General features: G+C 39.1%; 1 protein-coding gene across 4 annotated transcripts in view; it reads right to left on the reverse strand.

Moving 5' to 3' along the window:
- Positions 1 to 19,249, reverse strand: part of SLC12A4 (solute carrier family 12 member 4) — a 51,195-nt gene that overhangs the window by 12,986 nt on the left and 18,960 nt on the right. For all 4 annotated transcript variants that reach the window (XR_012996301.1, XM_076349319.1, XM_076349320.1 and 1 more), the window contains exons 2-11: positions 17,437 to 17,531; positions 15,131 to 15,262; positions 8,541 to 8,687; positions 7,868 to 7,922; positions 7,408 to 7,538; positions 6,750 to 6,991; positions 4,638 to 4,852; positions 3,471 to 3,635; positions 3,289 to 3,387; positions 1,085 to 1,142 (exon numbers count right to left, since the gene is read on the reverse strand). Coding sequence is in view for 3 of the 4 variants with exons in the window: in XM_076349319.1 (XP_076205434.1) it covers positions 1,085 to 1,142; positions 3,289 to 3,387; positions 3,471 to 3,635; positions 4,638 to 4,852; positions 6,750 to 6,991; positions 7,408 to 7,538; positions 7,868 to 7,922; positions 8,541 to 8,687; positions 15,131 to 15,262; positions 17,437 to 17,531 (1,339 nt within the window). In the remaining variant the exon portion in view is untranslated. The remainder of the gene's footprint in view (positions 1 to 1,084; positions 1,143 to 3,288; positions 3,388 to 3,470; positions 3,636 to 4,637; positions 4,853 to 6,749; positions 6,992 to 7,407; positions 7,539 to 7,867; positions 7,923 to 8,540; positions 8,688 to 15,130; positions 15,263 to 17,436; positions 17,532 to 19,249) is intronic.

Consider the following 19,249-nt stretch of genomic DNA (forward strand, 5'->3'; position numbering starts at 1 on the left):
TTTGGTTGGTTGGTTTGTTGCTTGTTTGTTTCTTCCCCCAGACAATTATATTCACAAGCACTTCATTGCTTGTCCACTGGAAAGAGTCCATCAATGTGAGGGGAATTTTCAGAAACAGCACTTGTGGACTCTCGCACTGGGAATGCTGTCATTGGGTTTACAGACAGACATGTTTGATAACTAATAATCTGAGGGCAGAGATAACCAAATACCAAGCTTTGTCTAGTTCTGGATGTCTGATTGCGTTTCTATGCAAGAAAATAATCACAAATGCTACGAGGAAATACTTCTTCCTACGAATACCACTATGAGCAATACAACATATACAGATACAGATGTGTGCTATCTGCCTGTCTTTTAAGATTTTTCTTTGGCATAGGTCAGGGAATGTACATTATACTGGTCATTGACTAGTGGTCAGCAAGTGCAAGAAAGATTAGAGCAACTTTGCAAGTTATTTGCTAACATACTGTAGCCTGAAATAATTTCAGCTATTTGACATACACTATTGACATCACCAGTACTTTTACAAAGATCAGTAGTAGCACCTCAGATGGCAATGAAGCCAGAAAACAGTTTGCAAAGAGTAATTTTGCCAAACTCTGTAATTAACAAAGAGGACAGTGAACGAGGAAAAAAATTAAGGTTCATCTGGAGGGAAAAAAAAAGGGGGGGGGGGAGACTTCTTGTTGTTTTGTATCTTGCTTCTCTAGAGAAGAAAAAAAAAATAGAAATCTACAGTTTACTGTTAGGGATCTGATCTTTGAACGAGCACCCCTGGAAACTGAAAAGTGTACGTCAACACAAGACAAAATAGGTTTGGGGCAGGGCGGCGGGGGCAGGAAGGAATTAAGACACAGGATGGGAAATCCGAGGGACCCATGCCACAAAATATCAAACCAAATACAAGAAGATTCCCAAAACATTGTTTACAATTTACATAGAAATATGGTTTAAAAGGCACACAGAAGTAAAAGCCAAAAAAAGAAAAAAAAAAGCGGGTGGGGAGGAGTGAGATGGGAAAGAACACACCTTCCCTGCAAAAAAGAAAAAGACAGGAGAGCATTAAAGCAATGAGACTTACTTATCTCTCAGGACTACACCTTCTATGCAGGCTCCAAATAGTAATACACAACTGAAGTCTTGAGTACAGAGTGCGCTAAGGAAGTAGGATTTATTTAGACATTGCAGATGAAAACAACCATAGAAAGTATTGCGGAAAGTTCAACGTGTGGCTCTGTCCTACGGCATTTGCACTGCAGCATTTCCGTAAGTACATGGTAAAGCTGGGGAGTAAATTAATGTCTCACTGCTCATACATACCTTCTAATGTTAAAGTGACAAAGTTGTTATTGTAAGTTTCAATTTTTAAAAAAGATAGTTTTAAATGTTACGATAAAGTAGGTGACTTCAAAGGAAATATTTTTCTATGTAAACATCAATTTAATCTGCTAGTATAGAACAGAAAGTGATATTAAAATAGCTTTCTTTTCTCTCTCCTCTTGTGTCTGAAGGTATTTTGAACATATAGCAAACCACCTTGCACTTTCTCATTTTGTGGTTTCTGATGGCATTCACATCACCAATAAGTCTTTGAATATTGGGTTTGTTATTAAACTGTACTACTTCTGCAGTAGGGAGTACAAAATACTTCAGGTTTTTTGGATCTGGCATTCCAGTAAAGTTTTTGATCTTGTGATTTAAGTTTACATGAATGGTTAAATCCTAAACTCTACCCTCTACCGCTGAAATGCAATTGTAAAATACAAAGAGTAATAAAAGGGGAAACATTGATCACTCCTAAAAATTATGGTGTAAGCCTTCCACTGGGTGGCGTATTAATATCTAGGTATAAAGTTACCCACCACGAAATAACTTTTGAACTGCAAATATTTTAACACTAGAGCTTGGGGTTACATCCGTGACCTGTTTTAATATTTATTACATTCACAGGAAATGCAGACTTCTTGGTACAGGGTCAGTTCCCAAAGTAACACCTGGAAAAGCCTGCGCTCCTAAGAAGCTGGGACAAGTGAGCTGGGATCCTGATTTACAGCTTGGCAAGGTTTGGCAAAAAACAGGTTCAAAACAGCAGAATTTCCAGGAAAGTCACCATCTCGGCCAGCTGCCCTTTGGGTGGGAATGATTCAGAAAGCTCTTACAAAGAAGTTTTAAAGCCCTTGCTCATATGAATTTCCTTTTGCCTTTTTTTTAATCTCCTGTGTTGATAAATAGTAGTTTAGGATGCCAACAGCTAGCTGAAGCTGAAAGACCTTGGCTTCATCTCTTCTCTAGCAGGAGAGAAGAGATTAAGACAGTCTTTCCTAAGCAAAGCTCCTGTGGTCCTAAGCCCTGAAGAGTTTAACCATACAAAACCTGGCAACTCCAACTGGGACAAAGGCTGTTCCGCCGAACACACACTCAGCACCTAGAAATCTGGTATGAGGATGTTCCTCATATTCTGCAAATTAAGTACTCCAGTCTCAGTGGAAACAGGCAGGAAACGACCAGTCATTCACAGCTACACGGAGCTCACTACTGAGCACAGTGTTTCTAACACTTCCCCGCATGCCAGCTGGGAATCAGGGAATAGCATTAAATCAGATGACTGTGTTAAAAATCAAGGGGAAAAAAGAAAAAAAATACAGCCCTGTAAGCTGATGTAAGATGATCTTGTTTCACTGACTTCAAAATAACTACATAAATTCATTGGTACCAGTGAGCAGCTGACTCTACACATGAACCTTCCCTCCCTCCCTCCCCCCCCCCCCCCAAAAAAACCACTTGAGGAACATCTAGTCTAATTTCTAACTCCAGTTTATCTTGCCATAAAATGTTCAAGAAAGCATATACTACCTTAGTGTCACTCAAAGGCTTTTTTTTTTTTTTTGAAGGAACTGAAATTTATGATCTCTCCCCATTTAAAGCCTTCCCTCATCTTAATGGTCCACTGCATCCTAAAAAACATATACCTTGCATCCTAAAAAATATATACCTGTATTCCACCAGCCTGAAAAGCTATTGACCACTGCCTAGCAAAGAAAAGCAACAGAAACACAAAAGAACAAAACAAACAAAAAAAAAAACAACACAAAAAGGGGGATGGAAACCAACAGGATAATAATTCTGATGCTTTCAGCTCAAGAACTGGTTGGGTTTTTTTCCAGTGACCAACCATACTCACACGGATAATTTAGTCACCTGAAAGCAGTTCCACAAATCAGATACACAGTCATTCATCTGAGTCACCTGCAACGTGCCAGGACTCTACTGATTTTAAAAGGATACAGACTAGTGATGTGGTGACAATAGCGAGAATTGTTCCAACGGGAATGGATTTCTGTGCATCTTTGAGGTCCCCTGATCTGTTTGAACCAGCCATGATACCTGAAAATACATTTTGGACATAAGATCAAGGGACAGAAGAAAGCTCAGAGACCCAGGATGCCCTCTTGTCCCAGTATTCTCACCAGTCACTGAAGGGAAGAAGATGCCAACCAGCACCATGAATGAAGTAGCTATATCTGAAAGCACATATAGATGAAGGTTGTTCTTCTGGCCTGCTACATCAACAGATGGGTGATGTGCTTTCTCCAGTATCTCTCCTTTCTCCAAATAATTGCTCCACAAGTTGTCTTCAATGTTATTATCATACCACAGAAAAGAAAAGCATGTTTCAGTTCAAACCTGTTCTCATTATAATGGGTCTACAGCTGAAGATTACAAATGCAATTCATGCAGTTCAGTGATCAACACAAATTAAGACATATACAAGTTACATGAAAGAAAATTTATATTGCATGCTTTCAAGGGAATCTGTAACAAAACCCATAAATATGTATGAATAGCCTACAGAAGTCTAAGCTCTTTTTAATCCTTTAATATTACTAAATGTAACATTGCTTTAACTTCATACCCGTTTTAACCCCCAAAAATACATTGAATATTTTTGATGAACCACCATACCCACACATAGTAGCTCAGAGAATCTAAGCAGCAATATTGATCAGCTTTCTAGATATAAACAGATTTGTTCTTTAGACACTGGAAGAATTACAGAATTATATGGTTGGCATTTGAAATTTCACTAATAAATGCCAAGTCCATTTTAGAAACTAGACTACTGGTTTCTGTGAAAACGGGAACCTTAGGCACTCAGCACCTGCACAAAGCAGGTTCTCTGGAGCTCATTTCAATAATGAACACTTTTCAATGATATTATATTCAGGAGCAGGCAAAGAAATAGGTACGCTATTTTTATACAAGTACTCTTATCTTTCAGGTCATAATCTAAACCTGTCTAAAATGGAGAGTCATCGCTACACAGAGTTCTGAAAAATTTTAACAACTTACTCATGTTAGTATAGCTCATAATTATAGCTGACTTTCTGCTGAAATTATGAGATGTACAAGGCAAATTTAATCAATTTTACAGCAGACAAGTACTGTATCAGGACAAAAGTGCCATCTACTCTTTTTAAAGATTATAAAACTTGGTTTTCTTTATCGAAGATAATTTTCTTCACTGTAATTACATTTCTTCAGTCCCTCTTTCTTAACCAGCAGGGAACAGTTCAACCCATTTCAACTGCTCAGCATGCCTCCTCTTTAAGGGAAAAAAAAATATTCTATCATACCTTTTAAAATGCCACTAGCAGCTCCTGGAATCCCTGCTATCTCAGAGACATTGTTCATTAGGAAATATTCATCACAGTTCTCGGTGGTTAAGTTTGTACTGTGGCAGAAGAGCTGCCAAAGCTTAGAGGGCACAGTAATGTTATCCTTAACTATGGTTTTGGCACAAACATCAAACTGATCTCTTGACAAAGTCCTGTTGCCCAACATGCAAATCCTGGAAGGGAAACATGAAAACCAGTGTTATTATATGGTACCGGGAAAATGAAATCCGCCCTTCCCCATTAATTCTTCTTTCATATCATGGAAACTTCAAGTGGCTCTAGTCTGCTACATCATTTCTCAGCTTCAAAAAGATGGTGGTAGCAGGACAAAGACTGCGTATCTGCTTCCTTTAAGGGTGAGAAGTATAAAGCTACTTTTCCAACAAATTTGGGAGAGGTATAAAAAGCTACATCAGTGTGATTTATTGAATTTGGTAAAATTACCTTAAACAATGAAAGGGAAAGATTAGGCCACATTTTTTTTTTCAGTTAAACAGAACTACTGGAGTGGAAGAAATCTGAAGAATACTAGCATTCAAATGACTAGGTATTTAGAACATCTAAAGATATTTGGAATCGCATTATCCCAGCTCCTGTATAGTAGGACTCAAATCACTCCTGACTTTTTAGCTTCAGAATCAGGAACATACATTTCAATCACAATAAGCAAAGGTTCTTCTTGTCAGAAGATACTATGTGTAATTGCTAAAAATCCTCCAGTGCCTGTTGTGTTTCACCTAACCACAAATATAGTTTATTCCAGCAGTGAAAAATTTTAATCCACTTCTCCAAAGATGGTTCCACAAGACATGGTGATATAACATAGCAGCTTGCTGCCACTAAAAGTTCATTCAGCTTCTCTTCCCAGTGCCAGAAAACACCCACAAAAAACAAAAGTTTCTTCCATTTTAGTAAGTTTAATTGTTTCACAGGTCTTATCAATCACTAAAGCCAGGAAAATGGAAGAGACAGGGCCATTTTTGTAGGGTTTGCAGGCCTGTGAACTGCAACTTCAGAGAAGCCTTCTCCTCCAGAATTAAAAATAAATACAGCAACTAGTTACTTCAGCAAAAGAAAAAGGAATACAGCCCAAGGAAGAAAGATAGGGAGAACATTCCAGAACAATCCAAGAGATAATGAGGGGGAGGTAGAGACATTGTTTTATTTTTACTGCTGTAAACCTGCCACTGTTGTAAAACATTATAATCATTGGGCCCTAAACATCTAAAGGGAGCACTTGAGGGTTGCAAGTACTTAGTTATGGTCGCAACATTTTAAGATGTGAATAATTATGCAGACTCAACTCCTCTATTTCCATTCCATTCATCTCCTGTCAGCAGTATCAGGAAATACTGTTTGCATTTCTGGTAAAACACATGTATCCACATTATTGCTGCTCCAGCTCTGAGTTTAAGAAACCGTATTATTGTTTAACTGCCAACGGGCCAAGGAGCACGTGTTGTGTTCAGAGCAGGGCTACTCATACGGCAGATTAATCTGCTTTCAGACCAAGGGGAAGTTTTGCTGGAGCCTCAGCATGGCCCCACCACCGCACCTCCCACATTCCTGAGAGATGCCCTATTTCTCAGCAAGCAGCTGCATCACACCACCACAGTTTCCAACCACGAAGGCAGCACATCATGTCTGACTGGCCTGGGGAAAATGGACCTGCCAAAATGCTTCCTACTAACTGCCATAAATAACCCAGCAAAATTCTTGCTAAAATTTAACTCGACAGCTGTAGGCTAAGATAGTGGATTGTCTTTGCACGAAGCAGAGAAACGTCAGCCTCCACCAAATCGTATACTCACCACAAAACTTCATTCTACCGAAACAGTTAAAGAACGTAATAATGCACTCATTTTAGCCTAAGAAACTTCTATTCCACGAGCTCTGCATGCGGAAGACTATCACTGTCACTATATACAGCTAAAAAAAAAAAATCTGAAGTACTTCACAAAAAAGATAGCTTTGACAATGTATCAGGCACAAGCTTTAACTAACTTCCACTGAACCCCACCTTCCAGACCTGTAGGCAAAGCTATACCCCCATCCAGAAACACTACTCACGGAAATTCAGGTGGATCAAAGATGGACTTGATAGCTCCAGCATAAATGGACAGTATGGATATTACTACACAGGCCAAGAAGAGGGAAGCAAATTTGTTAACATATTTCACGCCTACGAAGACCACCACCGCCATTAGGATGAGGAATACAGTTCCGTACACCCTCATGTTGTTTAGCATAGCACTGGATGCATCATGGGCACCGGATGAATGAAAAATTGCTGCTTGTGGCACAATATACGTCTGAAACAAGAAGAAAGCAAGCTGAAGGAACACAGGGACAGAACTCTGTATCGTAAATGTAAATCACACTCCAATTTGCAACATGCTCTTCACCAGGAATCTTCAGTTTGTAGGAAAAGTCAAGAGATAATGGCCCATTCCATTTCAGTAGTACAACTGAGCCAACTTTATCAATGATGAGCATGTGTCTTTAAGTCATACTTCCATCTATGTTTTCAGGAGAGCTTCCATTCTGGATACCCAGAGAGTGTGCAACTTCCAAAGGGAAGCACTAAGCAGTACAGAATTGGACACCGAGAAACTGGAGACCTTTTGGTCTCTACCTGTAAATGTGTATGCGAATACGGGACAAGAATACTGCGGTATTTTCTATATGCTATTTGTCTTAAAAGCAGGACTACTCTGGTACTACTCACCAATAAAATCTCAATAGCACCAAGGATATACATTGCTCCTGCAAATGTTGTTCCCAAATAAAAGCACAGCCCTACAGCTCCACCAAACTCTGGGCCTAATGACCTGGATATCATGAAATAGGAGCCACCAGCTATGAAACAAGAAAATGAGAGCAATATTATCATTTATTGTTAAAAATTGTAAAATATTCACAACAAGAATACAACAAAATTATACACTGCACATCTGCTTTTTTGGGGGTTCAGTTGAAGTATCTTTTTGTTAGCACAGGGGTAACTAAAAACCAAATAAATTAATCTTTAGCCTAAATTGATACTAAGAAGTACTAGATATTAATTCAGGCTTTGTATCCTGGCTTAAGCAAATTTCTCTAGAATAAAACCACGTTAACAGCTTATAGCAACTTTTTTTTTTTTTAAAAAAAAAAACACCAAAGAGAAGTTTGCTAACTACACTTACCTGGAACAACACCATTTGTGGCAATAGCACTCATTGATATGGTTGTCAGCATAGTCTGGGGAAAACAAGGAAAAGGAAGCAATTGAGTCAACATTTTTTAAAACATAACTTCTTTCTTGATAGAGCAAAGCTGCCACTGCATATAGGATACAATATTTCTATTTATTCTGCCCTGACAGGTCATTATCTGAAAGAAAACAAGGGTAGCAGGAATTTAATCATCAAGCTGTTGAGACTTCTGCTTGAGAGATGACCACTGCTTTATCAAGTCAAATAATGGGTGTCTGCAGACAAAGCAAGATAAAAGAAGGCAGGTGTCCCTCCGTCTGCAGAGCTGAAATTCCAACAAAGGCTAGTCCAGCAAAGCAGGCAGTCACAACCTGGGACAGGCGCAGAAAACAGCTGTTTGCTGAACAAACACCATTTTTAAGACTACATCTACACTAGATACAGTTTGCCAGTTCAGAAACACTAGCAAAAAAAAAAAAAGGGGGGGGGGGGGGACACGGGACGGGACACAGACGACCAGAAATCACATGGCTACAAACACAGCAGAAGTGTCTAGCATACATCTGGCTTTTCTTTACACTTGCATGTACAATGCAGCCTCTCCAAGTTTCTCAATAGTTTCACAGAGGTTATGTCACATGCATTATTTTACCTATATACTTACACAACAGCAGCAAAGTAATACAATCAGGAAGGACTGAAGAACTCCAGCCATTCCTACCATCCAAGTCAGCCGAAGGAAGAGAATAACCCCGAAGATATTCTGCATGCATGGTAAATACACCCCCATCAGGGTGCCCATGCTGGGTGACTGAAAAAAAGAGTTAATTGACATTCATTAACTGGAATTATTCAAAGCATAGATAACCAAAAAAACCTACAACTTCAGTTTTTCAAATGGTAGAAATCTGGGAAACATAAAGTAGACACACACAAATGTTATTGCACTGGACTTCCACAAAACATGAAGCAAACTCCTGACACTAAAACCACGAATTTCTGAACAAAATGCTGACTCTATCACATCTTCACATTTGAATTCATTATACTCAGCATTAAACACCAATTACTAACAACAGAACATACATGTATTTGTTTTATTGTAGAACCACAGAGTTTCTAGTATGAAACCTGCTGAGTGCTGCAGACCCCGAGTAAAATAGATCCTACCCTACTCCCCAGAGTTTACAAATTACTTTTGTAATGTTATGTTTGTGATGTTACAACTAGAAAAGATTTGGAAGCAATCTGGAGATATGCATAATGTATTTTCTTCCATTTTATATATTCCCTGTAAAACTAATGATTACTTTTGACAGTGACAGAAAATACAAGTTAGTTACGTGACTTCGCAGGAACTGCACATGACTGGCATTCAACGTAGTATCTTTTAGAATTCTCCTTTGCCCAAATAGTTATTGTCAGAGAACAGTCAGATCCAAAAAAACTGTATCAAAATGCCACTGATAAGGGGTTTATTTCAAGGAACACAGAAATGTTCCCTGCATTGGCACACCTGGCACTAGCAGCAATTCAGAGTCCCAAATCTCTGTGGTTTCCTGCCAAGGCATTTCATTGCTTCTGCTTTCTGAGGTTTTCTTTTGCATTTAAAATTAGACAGAATGCTGAAACATAGGGGGAAATAGAGAGTGTAACTTCTCAAAGGCTCATCCCTTTTCATACTTCTTTCTATAAATAAACCTGAATTCTAAAACATATTACAGATAGCATTTAAAACTCATGAACAATCATCTAAATGAGAAGGATATTAAAAGGAGGTGACAACACTTGTTCAAATTTGACACCACATAGCAATGTGGAGTCAAATGCAAAAATAAATAGGTAACATGTACCCTTATAGACAAATTAGTCATGAATCAAAAGCAATGGTCCTTAAGACAAGCATATCACTCTTAAAGCTGTAAAATGGCTGTCAAGAACTTTGTTCTTGCCTTGTCTTCACTATGGAAAAATTTAGTTACCTAAGGTAAGACCAGGGTATATTTTATTACACAAAGCAAAATCCTAGGAAAAAATCAAATTATTATAATATCACCAGGTCAAAATAAGCAACCTAGGAATTTAGTGCTTCAACTTGCAATTACATGTTACAATTCGAAATTTCCTCATCTGCATTAGGAATCTGCCCTGCCGGAGATGAAAGAAAACTGTGCCTAAGAACATGATCTGAACAGTTCTTTGCTAGGAATGCCAGGAGTTGCTGACCGAATTGTTTGAAGTCAGCTTTGAATTCCTTGTGTAACTAAAGCTAAATCAGATCTTCCCCATACACACTTCAACTCGGGTGAACCTCCTGAAGTAAAGTGAGCAACAGAACCATGTGCTGACAGTTTGCAATGGACCTACCCTATGAGATCTACCAGCATGTAGCCAGAGAGCCATTACTCAGCTGTTCCGGTACCGCAGTACAAAAATATCCCTAAAATGTCACCTGCCATTTGTACAAAAATTACCATCCTATAGAACCAACCTGATCAGCTTTGTCAAGATTGTGTATACGGACAAAAAGAATTGTTGTCTTCTGAGACTAACAGAAACGACACTTGTACATAAGTATCCTGATCAGGGTAAGGTAAGGATTTTTAAACGAGTTGTTCCAATGCTACAGTGGAGGAGGATCTTCTCAGCGTATTCTTTATAATGCACCTGTTTCCTCAAGAAGGGGAGGTTTAGATACTTTTGATTCAAACACCTTCATCTGATTCACATTGTGTCTTCAACTGCATAAACATTAACTGAGAAAGGACTAAATAATGTTGCCAGGCACTGGGCAGATTTTGCCCTGCATAAGGGCTTCCTATTGTCACATTAATGCACTCTTTGCCTCTCTTACAGAGACATTCCACGTAATTTTATCATCTATCTGACCATTCATCCATCAGCCACCCTCCTCACATCATCTCTGAACCCAGCAGCCAGCATCAAGTGGATTTATCAGATGTGTGGGTATCTCAGAGGTAAAGGAGTTTCTAAGAGTTTGTCAAAACTGGCATCTGGGAAAAGGAAAGAAGCCCAACCTATTGCTCCTACTCAGGAGAAGCAATTATTACATAGGAGCACAATTATTATATATTCTATACTGACAGTTTTCCAAGCGCTATCAAAGCAGGTGAGTTTTCAGCCTTCCCTTTACACATCCCCCAATACCTGCTTCCTTTGCATAAGAATTCTCCTTAGCTCAGCTCTTTCCTATCTTCTGCCCTACGTGGCCCCTGCAGCTTTGCTCTACTGTTCATCATCTTCCCCCCGTCCCTCTTAAGTGGCCTCTTATGCATATCAAGTTACAAACTAACTTCAGCCACAGAGGAAGAGAAATTGTGCATTAATTGTATAGTTACGACACTACTGCAGAGCAGCCGAGGAAATGCATACGTGTCTGCCCACAGACAAAACCCAAGCCACAGTATTACTAAGTGTACCTCAGGCATAAGGTTTTACTCTGGATTTTCTTACCCTGTGGAATAAAAAATACCGGTATGAAAGAATGATCCACAAATACTACTTGAACCAGCTTGTTCATAGCAATATTTAACACCAGTGATCTGCAGTGACTTGACCGTTTTTTATAGCATCTTATAATCAGTAAGTGATACTAAACCAGTGCTGAAGTCTCAACAGAATGCAATCTGAAATAAGAAGGGTATTATGTTCAGTCTCAACAGCTACCAAATGAAAAAAATTAAACACCCCATGCTGCATAAAGGAAATAAAACACAAAAACATTTCGAAGAACGCTCTTTTAGATCAACCAAGAAAGGACAGAAAAATCTCAAAAACAGTCTCAATTTCAGTGATGCAGATCATGTTTTTGTTCACTCTAATCAGCTGCAGACACATAATTGATACAAATATTGATCTGAGTCCGAAGGACGCTATTTCCATTGAGCCAGCGTGATGGGTTATCAAAGCACTTGGCTGCAGGGCTCAGGGACATTGAGCGGTAACGGCAGCTCTTGTGGTTGCTCTGTAGCATGAGGACAGACAGCAGCACAGAAGTGAACTGCCTTATTAAAGATACATGAACTGAAATAGTTAATCTTACTTTTTCCACCATGAGAAGGGGATATTTTTATAGCACTGCATCTATTAAGTGCTTTAATACAAGACTGTATTTGGAAAAGATAAAAAGCAAGCCAATTTCTACCCTAGTACACGGAGTAGTGTCAATTTTATCTGATGTGTACCTAATACAGAATGCTACTATCAAAAATATTTAATGGGAATGCTGAAACAGGGTAATATGTTTATATTAAGCTGTTTTGCACTGAAATTGTCCTGATCTTCATTTGCATCTTCCACAAACTCTGCAGCAATAATTCCTAGAGATTAGAAGGGGGATAGTCATGTAACATATTTCCCAGAGCTTGTGGAAACGTTCAGGTCTCTTTTGGTCTTGTCACTGTAGAAAGCAGTTGCTGACAACAATGATCTCCACAAGCTAAAGCACATCACTCTCTAGTCCTTTAAGCTTAAACTTTGGAAAAAGAGATCTCATTTTTTTCGATACCGCCCCTCAGAGATTTGACCCCTTCGTGTGCACACAACTGCCTTGTCTCTTCTTTTTTGTGTCTGTGTTTTATTGTTGGTTTGGGTTTTTTGTGGTTTCTTTTTGATTTTTTTTTTTTATTTGAATCAATATGATTTGGCAGGCAGGGGTGTGCTAGGTAACAAAAAGGTATTCACTGAGAGACCTGTCTTACCTGCTCAGATAGAGAATTATATATTCACTTACTGAAACGACTACTTTCTTCATTCGATTTTTGAATACCAGATCTAGAGTCTGCTCACCCTCCTTGCTCCAATTCTTGTCTGCAAGTTGCCAATTCCAGTAAGTGACACATCAGGACAGGCAGCTTACCTTTTGTCACACTGGCTGGGTATATATTTGCTGAGCGTACCCAGTACAGCATTCAGCAATGAGTCAGTTAATGCTGGCACTTAAAACCAGAATCTGTTATCATGCTGGGGTGGATATTCATGCTTCTGTACTAATGCTCAAATGAGAAGGGTAAGGTAACAGCAGTGCATTGATTTATACTTCAAAGATGATTAAAAACAAATGTGTAGAAGAATCCCATTTGCACAGTTTCTGGATACCTTTGATCCATAGCATTGTATGGTTACTGCTTTTGAATTTCCTGGTTTTAATGGTTATAATTATTGGCCAAGTTAATATTCATCAAGATGTTTAAAATTTCATATTGCTTATGGCAAGAGAGGGAGAAGAAATTCAAACTACAGTTATGATATTGCAGCTGATGTAATTTATCCCAGAGACAGACATGCTAGGCAAAGATTCACTTAAGGAAACTGCAGTGTTTACACAGAAAATACTGAGATATTAACACTGGATGATATTGTCACTTTTGGAATGGTTACCCAACCCATTCTACAAAAAACATCTGAGAAGTCTGCAAACGCACATTTTTGGGACACGGGAAAGCATAATTCAGGACAACCCAGGTATTAAGCCCAAACTCTATTTTACCATACAAGCATAGCTTTAACAAGGACAACAGTCCTTTTTTATGGCAGTAAAGAGTTTGAAAATACACAAGTTTTTATATAAATCATACCTAGATGTAGAAATATTAACACCAAACCTTACATGTTACTCTACCAGGAATTTGAAACAACTTCTCGGTTTCCTGTTATTTGCCCCATTTTTACCTTATGAAGCTATACTGCATTTGCTTTAACCAACTTTACACTACAGACTCATCACCAAATTCTCCCAATTCTTTTTCCAACAGGGAAGTAGGTGACTAGCTTTTAGATCAGACTGCATCTTACCCTGGTATTCTGGTCAGGCAATTAATAAGGAAATAAACAGCAAGTGTGATCAGAACTTTCTCAAAATAGTAAGGACTGTACCTGTTGTATCCCCCTCCATTCTATCTTTGTTAGGGTAACAATCAATCTGCTTTTGATAAGAAGAGGCTGAAAATTATTTTAGATTATGCAATAACACCACATTCACAGCTGATGCCTGACATTATTCCCACCCAAAAGCATGCTAAAACAGAGATGCAGCTGACATTTCATATTAGTAACGTGAAGATAAAAACTTTGGACAGACTCAGCAATTAGTATATGACCAAGTACCACACAAAAGAAATTCAGAGTTAAAATGTTTAAATTACTTTTTTAAAATAAGCTTATAGTACCACAACACAGTTACTGCACCCAGACGACCTTCACTCAGTCTTGTAATGATGTCATATTAACCACAATATTACAGAACTTTAGTGCACGTGGTCTCAGATAAAACTGAATTTTAAGCTTCATATTGACTAAACAACTTTGTTAACCCCAGTGCAAAACCGTGCAGAGTAAGGAACTGGAGTGTGAGTAAGGGAGCTGGAATCCAGCTTTCAGCCTGGGGTAACATGCATTCTCCTTGAGAACAATGCATTGTTTTTCAACATCATCATTGCCATCTCTTTCTGAAATGGCTCAAACTTTGACAGGGCAGTACTATAAAACCTATAGAATTCAAGTGCTATCTTAGTTTTTTGGAAAACTTTCCTTTGACAAAATTTGCAAGCAAACTGACAGGCCTGCAAGCACCATAAAATGCAACCATACCACTTGAGGGTTTAGCACTAACTGAAACACTGCCAGAGCACTAAGAAGAGCAGTTAGAACATAGCCCTCCCGATAGAAATCTAACTACCAACAATCAAACCCCACCTTCCACCTAGTTATTACAAGGCCAGCCCAAATGGGCTAACCATCTAAACGCAGATCCTTTGGGGCAGAATTCAGTTGCCTAAGCGCCTAGCACCAGAATGACACTTGAGCTGCCCCAGGGTGTCCAATCTGACCTCCACCCACCACTCTAGAAGGGTGTTGTCTCCTGCAAGTCTTGTGTCATACCTACCAGGCTCATAGAGATGTGTCAGATACTGCTGGGCAGCTGAAACAGCACTAGGAAAAAGCTGGGGGGTTTGTTTTGTTGTTTATTCGATTCACCACTAAAAGCCTATCCTCCTTATCTAAATCCATACCGAGTGTATGTAACTGCACTGTAGTGCACTGTGCTTAACCACTACATCTGCCCCAATTCTTTGGTAACATCTGGTTACCTACAGAGTTCTATGTTATTTCTTTGCAACACTGTCTTGGCTCCTGACAGAGGTTAAGATAAAGCAGAAAGGAGTCCAGCTCCCCAAAAACCACATAGGGAATCATCCCGTTCATCAGCTGGCCACGGAGAGAACCTTTACTTACTTTTGACACTTTCTTCTTCGAGCCATCAGTACTTTCTGCTTCTTCATGTTCCTTAACACCTTGGGTAAGATTTGTGTAGTTGACCAACTTGCCAAGCAGAGATGACACTTTTGGTCGTATATCAAGTTCTTCCTGTGGAAGAAGACAACTAGTCAACTTCTGCGATTCACAGCATTTATGGAGAGTGGCTGGGGTCACACCTTCCTTGGCATGCCTGAGGCTGCCAGGGAACACAACAGGAAAATCATCCAGGGAATGACAGAATATTTCATTGTGCCTGAACCACTGATGAGAGTATTTAATTTTCTGAAAGGAGGGCAAATCTGGCAGGAAAAGGTTATGCCAACAGGTCTGCACCCTTTTCCTTAGGTGCTGAAAAACATGAATTACAGCAATAAAGAAGTTGTCTGAGCCTTGGGACTGTAAGAAAATGGACGCGTACCTTGCATGTATCTCTAATGTCAGCTTACATCAACAGATATACTTTTAAAAAGGTCAAGTTGCCAAATAAATCAGAGATTTAGTGATTAAACTCCAGTCATTGTAGGCATGCATGCACTCTGATAATTGTAGTACGTTTTTCAAACTATGTAATCTAATTTATGTGGATCTAGATAAAAATCCCAAAAGCCACATGTATGGAGGCCTCACATCTTTACATTCATCCCATCCAACTTCTGTTTCTGAAAGTAAGTTCAAGGGGAAGAAAGAAAAAAAAAAATCAGAACAAAATCATTCACTTCCCCTTTCTTTTTGAAATTAAAATGTCTTATATGTCTAATTGACGGTTGGACTCGATGATCTTAGAGGTCTCTTCCAACCTTAATGATTCTATGATTCTAATTGCACAGTAAGTAATGCATGGTAAAAACAAACAACTTTCTACACAGGAAATAAAAACCCATTAAGAAAGATTTCACTGTCTGCAGTTTCAGCATATCTTCATGTATCATCACGAACAGTTTCTGGGAGGATCAGCAGAATTATGTGCTTTCTACCTGATGGCAGAAACTGACCCCAAATGTCCCTTTTCTTATTCCTTCCTCTGATCTCATCTGCAGTTCACATCTTTAAAAACCTGATGACGGTTCCTTCCAGAAAGAGGCTGAGGCAACACATGCTCCCTGTTCAGTTGAGCAGCATGGCCTTTGGGATGCTATCGGCTCCTCCTCTTTAGTACCACAGAAAGAGCCTGCAGCGCTGGTGTGGTACTGTGTTACTGCTTATGAAAAAGGCGGGCATGTGACTAGCAGCAGCCATGCCACAAGCAGCCAACTCTTCATGATCCACAAGTGAGTTTATGCTGATCACAGATTTACCATGCCTAGGAGGGCAGAGACACCACAGCTGGGAGCATGCTTCAAAGTCTTTTAGCTCAAGCACACTGCCTGCAAACATGGTTGTAGCATTTCCATGGTGAGTTCCTATCTAGCAGCAGGTTAGTTACACTTGTCCAGGCTCTATGCCACGTAGCTGAACTCTGAAGGCACCATCCTGGTGGGGTGTAGAGCCAGCTCAGGCTGCCTCACACCGGGTTCCCATAATGGGAAACACTGGGAACATGTTGCCAGTATTGCTGTGAAGCTGTAACTCAGAAGCCCAACTGGAAAGCAGCTGCAGAGCCATACAAAGACTCTCTGCACCACTCCCCAGCACCTGAGCTTCTGAAAACATTTTTTAGAAACTTGGTCTCAGCACACCATGATATATTTGCAGTTAATGAATGCCAGTGAGGTGAGGATGTGGAGGAGGATTCTGCTGGACCTGGTGTGGCTCCAGCTGGCCTCCCGCATGAGTGTCTGGTCTTCCTTACCTCTCTGCCTCATAGTCTCGAGTGGTCATAATACCTGAGCTTTTTCATCGCGCAGGATATCTCTGCCTACTGGTACCTCGGAGAACAGACATACACCCACAAAAAAGCATGTGGGAGAAGAAATCAGTATTACTGATATACTGCAGTTGTAATACAGGATACCCAGGCTAATCTGAGTACCTGAGTACTGAGTACTGTACTGAGTACAGTAAATCGGCCCACGCTCCTTTTCCACACTGATCAGCCCACAGTGCCACAGCTTCACTATTTAAATTATTCACGTCACCTCTGGTACCATTATATTTTGCTACTTTGCAGACATACCCCTAAACACACCAGGCTCTTAGATTTGCCATGCAGTGAGAGTTAGGTACCGACCCACTGCCTGAACCTTTGCAATGCTTTGTCTTCCACTTAATACGATGTGCTCAATCCCTCCCATCTTGGAAGATCACAAATCACATTAGAAGTATGAAAAACAGTTAGAAATTACCTCAAACAAGGCCAGATTTCTGTCATAGTAATCACCTCCCTTGCCAGCTTCTGAACTGTTCAGGAAAGGACTGTTTTCTTTATGGTTGCCATGACCTGCAAAGAAAAAAAGAAGCAGGTTTTGATAAGAGCAGAAAGACAGACTTTGTAACCTTGACAAAAACCCTAGGGAATAAACTTGTTTAGTCAATTGAATCTGTTTCTTTTTAGTATCTAAAGTTATGCAAGGTTACCAATATCGGACGTGTTACTCTCAAGGTAGTTATCTATTTCTATTTCTACTCCTCCGTTTTCATTAAAATAGAATAAAAAGTCACCTCAAAGTAAAATTTACAAGTAGGGTTACAGCTACACCACTATCTGTGCCTTTATTCTCTAATGTTCCCTTTTATAACTCTCTCTTACATAGAACGGTGACAAGTGAAAGGACAGTTCTCATGCACTTACAGATCATTACTAATGCTAAGAGCAACTTTTGAGCAGTATGTCCCAACAGACTAGGTAGAATTAGTAAGATGAACAATTCAAAGACTAGATTCTGTTATTACAACACAGGTAAATATCAACCAAAGTGCCCCCCCCCCGCTCCTTTTTTTGTTGTTGGTCTTTTTTTGTTGTTGTTTGGTTTTTTACGATGCCCACTAATCCTAGACATCAAACGTGCACGCTTCATGATGCCTTTACCCTTATTCTATTTTGAACATTTCGATTGTGCATTCTTCAGATTCCTCTTATGCTTTTAAGTTGAAACCTAACATCAGGTACAGTAAAACCATTCACATATGCAATGAACTGTGTTAAAAAAAAAAGATAACATGGAAGATCAGTAGAGCTTTTTGTAACAAGTAGTAACTTAAAAAAAAATTGTAAGGGCACTATAGTATAAAATGAGCTCTGGAGGGAAAAGAAAAAAAAATTAAATTGATTCCAGTATTCAGAAGTTCTCGGACCTGTGGCTCACATTACAGTCTGCTTGACAAACAAAAATTCCTTTCTTTTGCCTATAACTCTTCACTCCCTACTCTTTCAGCCAATACAAACTAAAGAGACTTCCAAGAGTATCTCCTTAAGAAAGGATCAATCCAAGGAATACTTTTTTTTCTATTTACAAAAAAGTAACCACTAAAGAAATTGAAAATGAAAGAAAAAATTTATTATCTCAAATGAAAATACTGCAAGTTAAAGAAGTATTGTACACTGAATACATAAAAAGCAAGAGATTAAACAGCTGGATTTTTTGGTGCATATTTTCAATGATTAAGGTAATCAACTCAACAAGGCTACACTAAATTATTTTAATATAATTGAAGTGAAAGTATCTCTGCATTTTGAAATCTGAATCAACTTACAAAATGAACCTAACAAATAGAAGATTCCTCCCCTACACACAGTGATCAGCATATATTGCACTGTTACAAAAGTAATTGCTGTAAGTGAAAAAATTATGAGAAATTTCAGTACTATTCTTACTGAGGGGAAGGGATGCATGAAAAGCAGCACAATTTGCTGGAAATTGCTCACAGGTGCTTTGAACAAAACTGTTGGAAAAGCAATATTCACAAACGACAGAGGTCTTTTTAAGCTTCAGGAAGTAAACACTTAGCTGACCAAAAATATCTGTAGATAGTCTGCTGTGTTTACGTGCCTATTGCTTTTCTCACAGCTCTGACAACTAACACCAAAATGTTAATTAGCAGCTGCCTTGCACAAGTGGGCTCAGCTTATTTGCCGACCCCACCTACATGTAAGAGATGTTCACATTGCTGTATGTTGTAGAATTTTTTTACAGGACTAGAAAAATATCAGTAAGCTTA

The sequence above is a fragment of the Aptenodytes patagonicus genome, chromosome 11, assembly GCF_965638725.1.
Source record: "Aptenodytes patagonicus chromosome 11, bAptPat1.pri.cur, whole genome shotgun sequence".
Taxonomy (NCBI): Eukaryota; Metazoa; Chordata; class Aves; order Sphenisciformes; family Spheniscidae; genus Aptenodytes; species Aptenodytes patagonicus.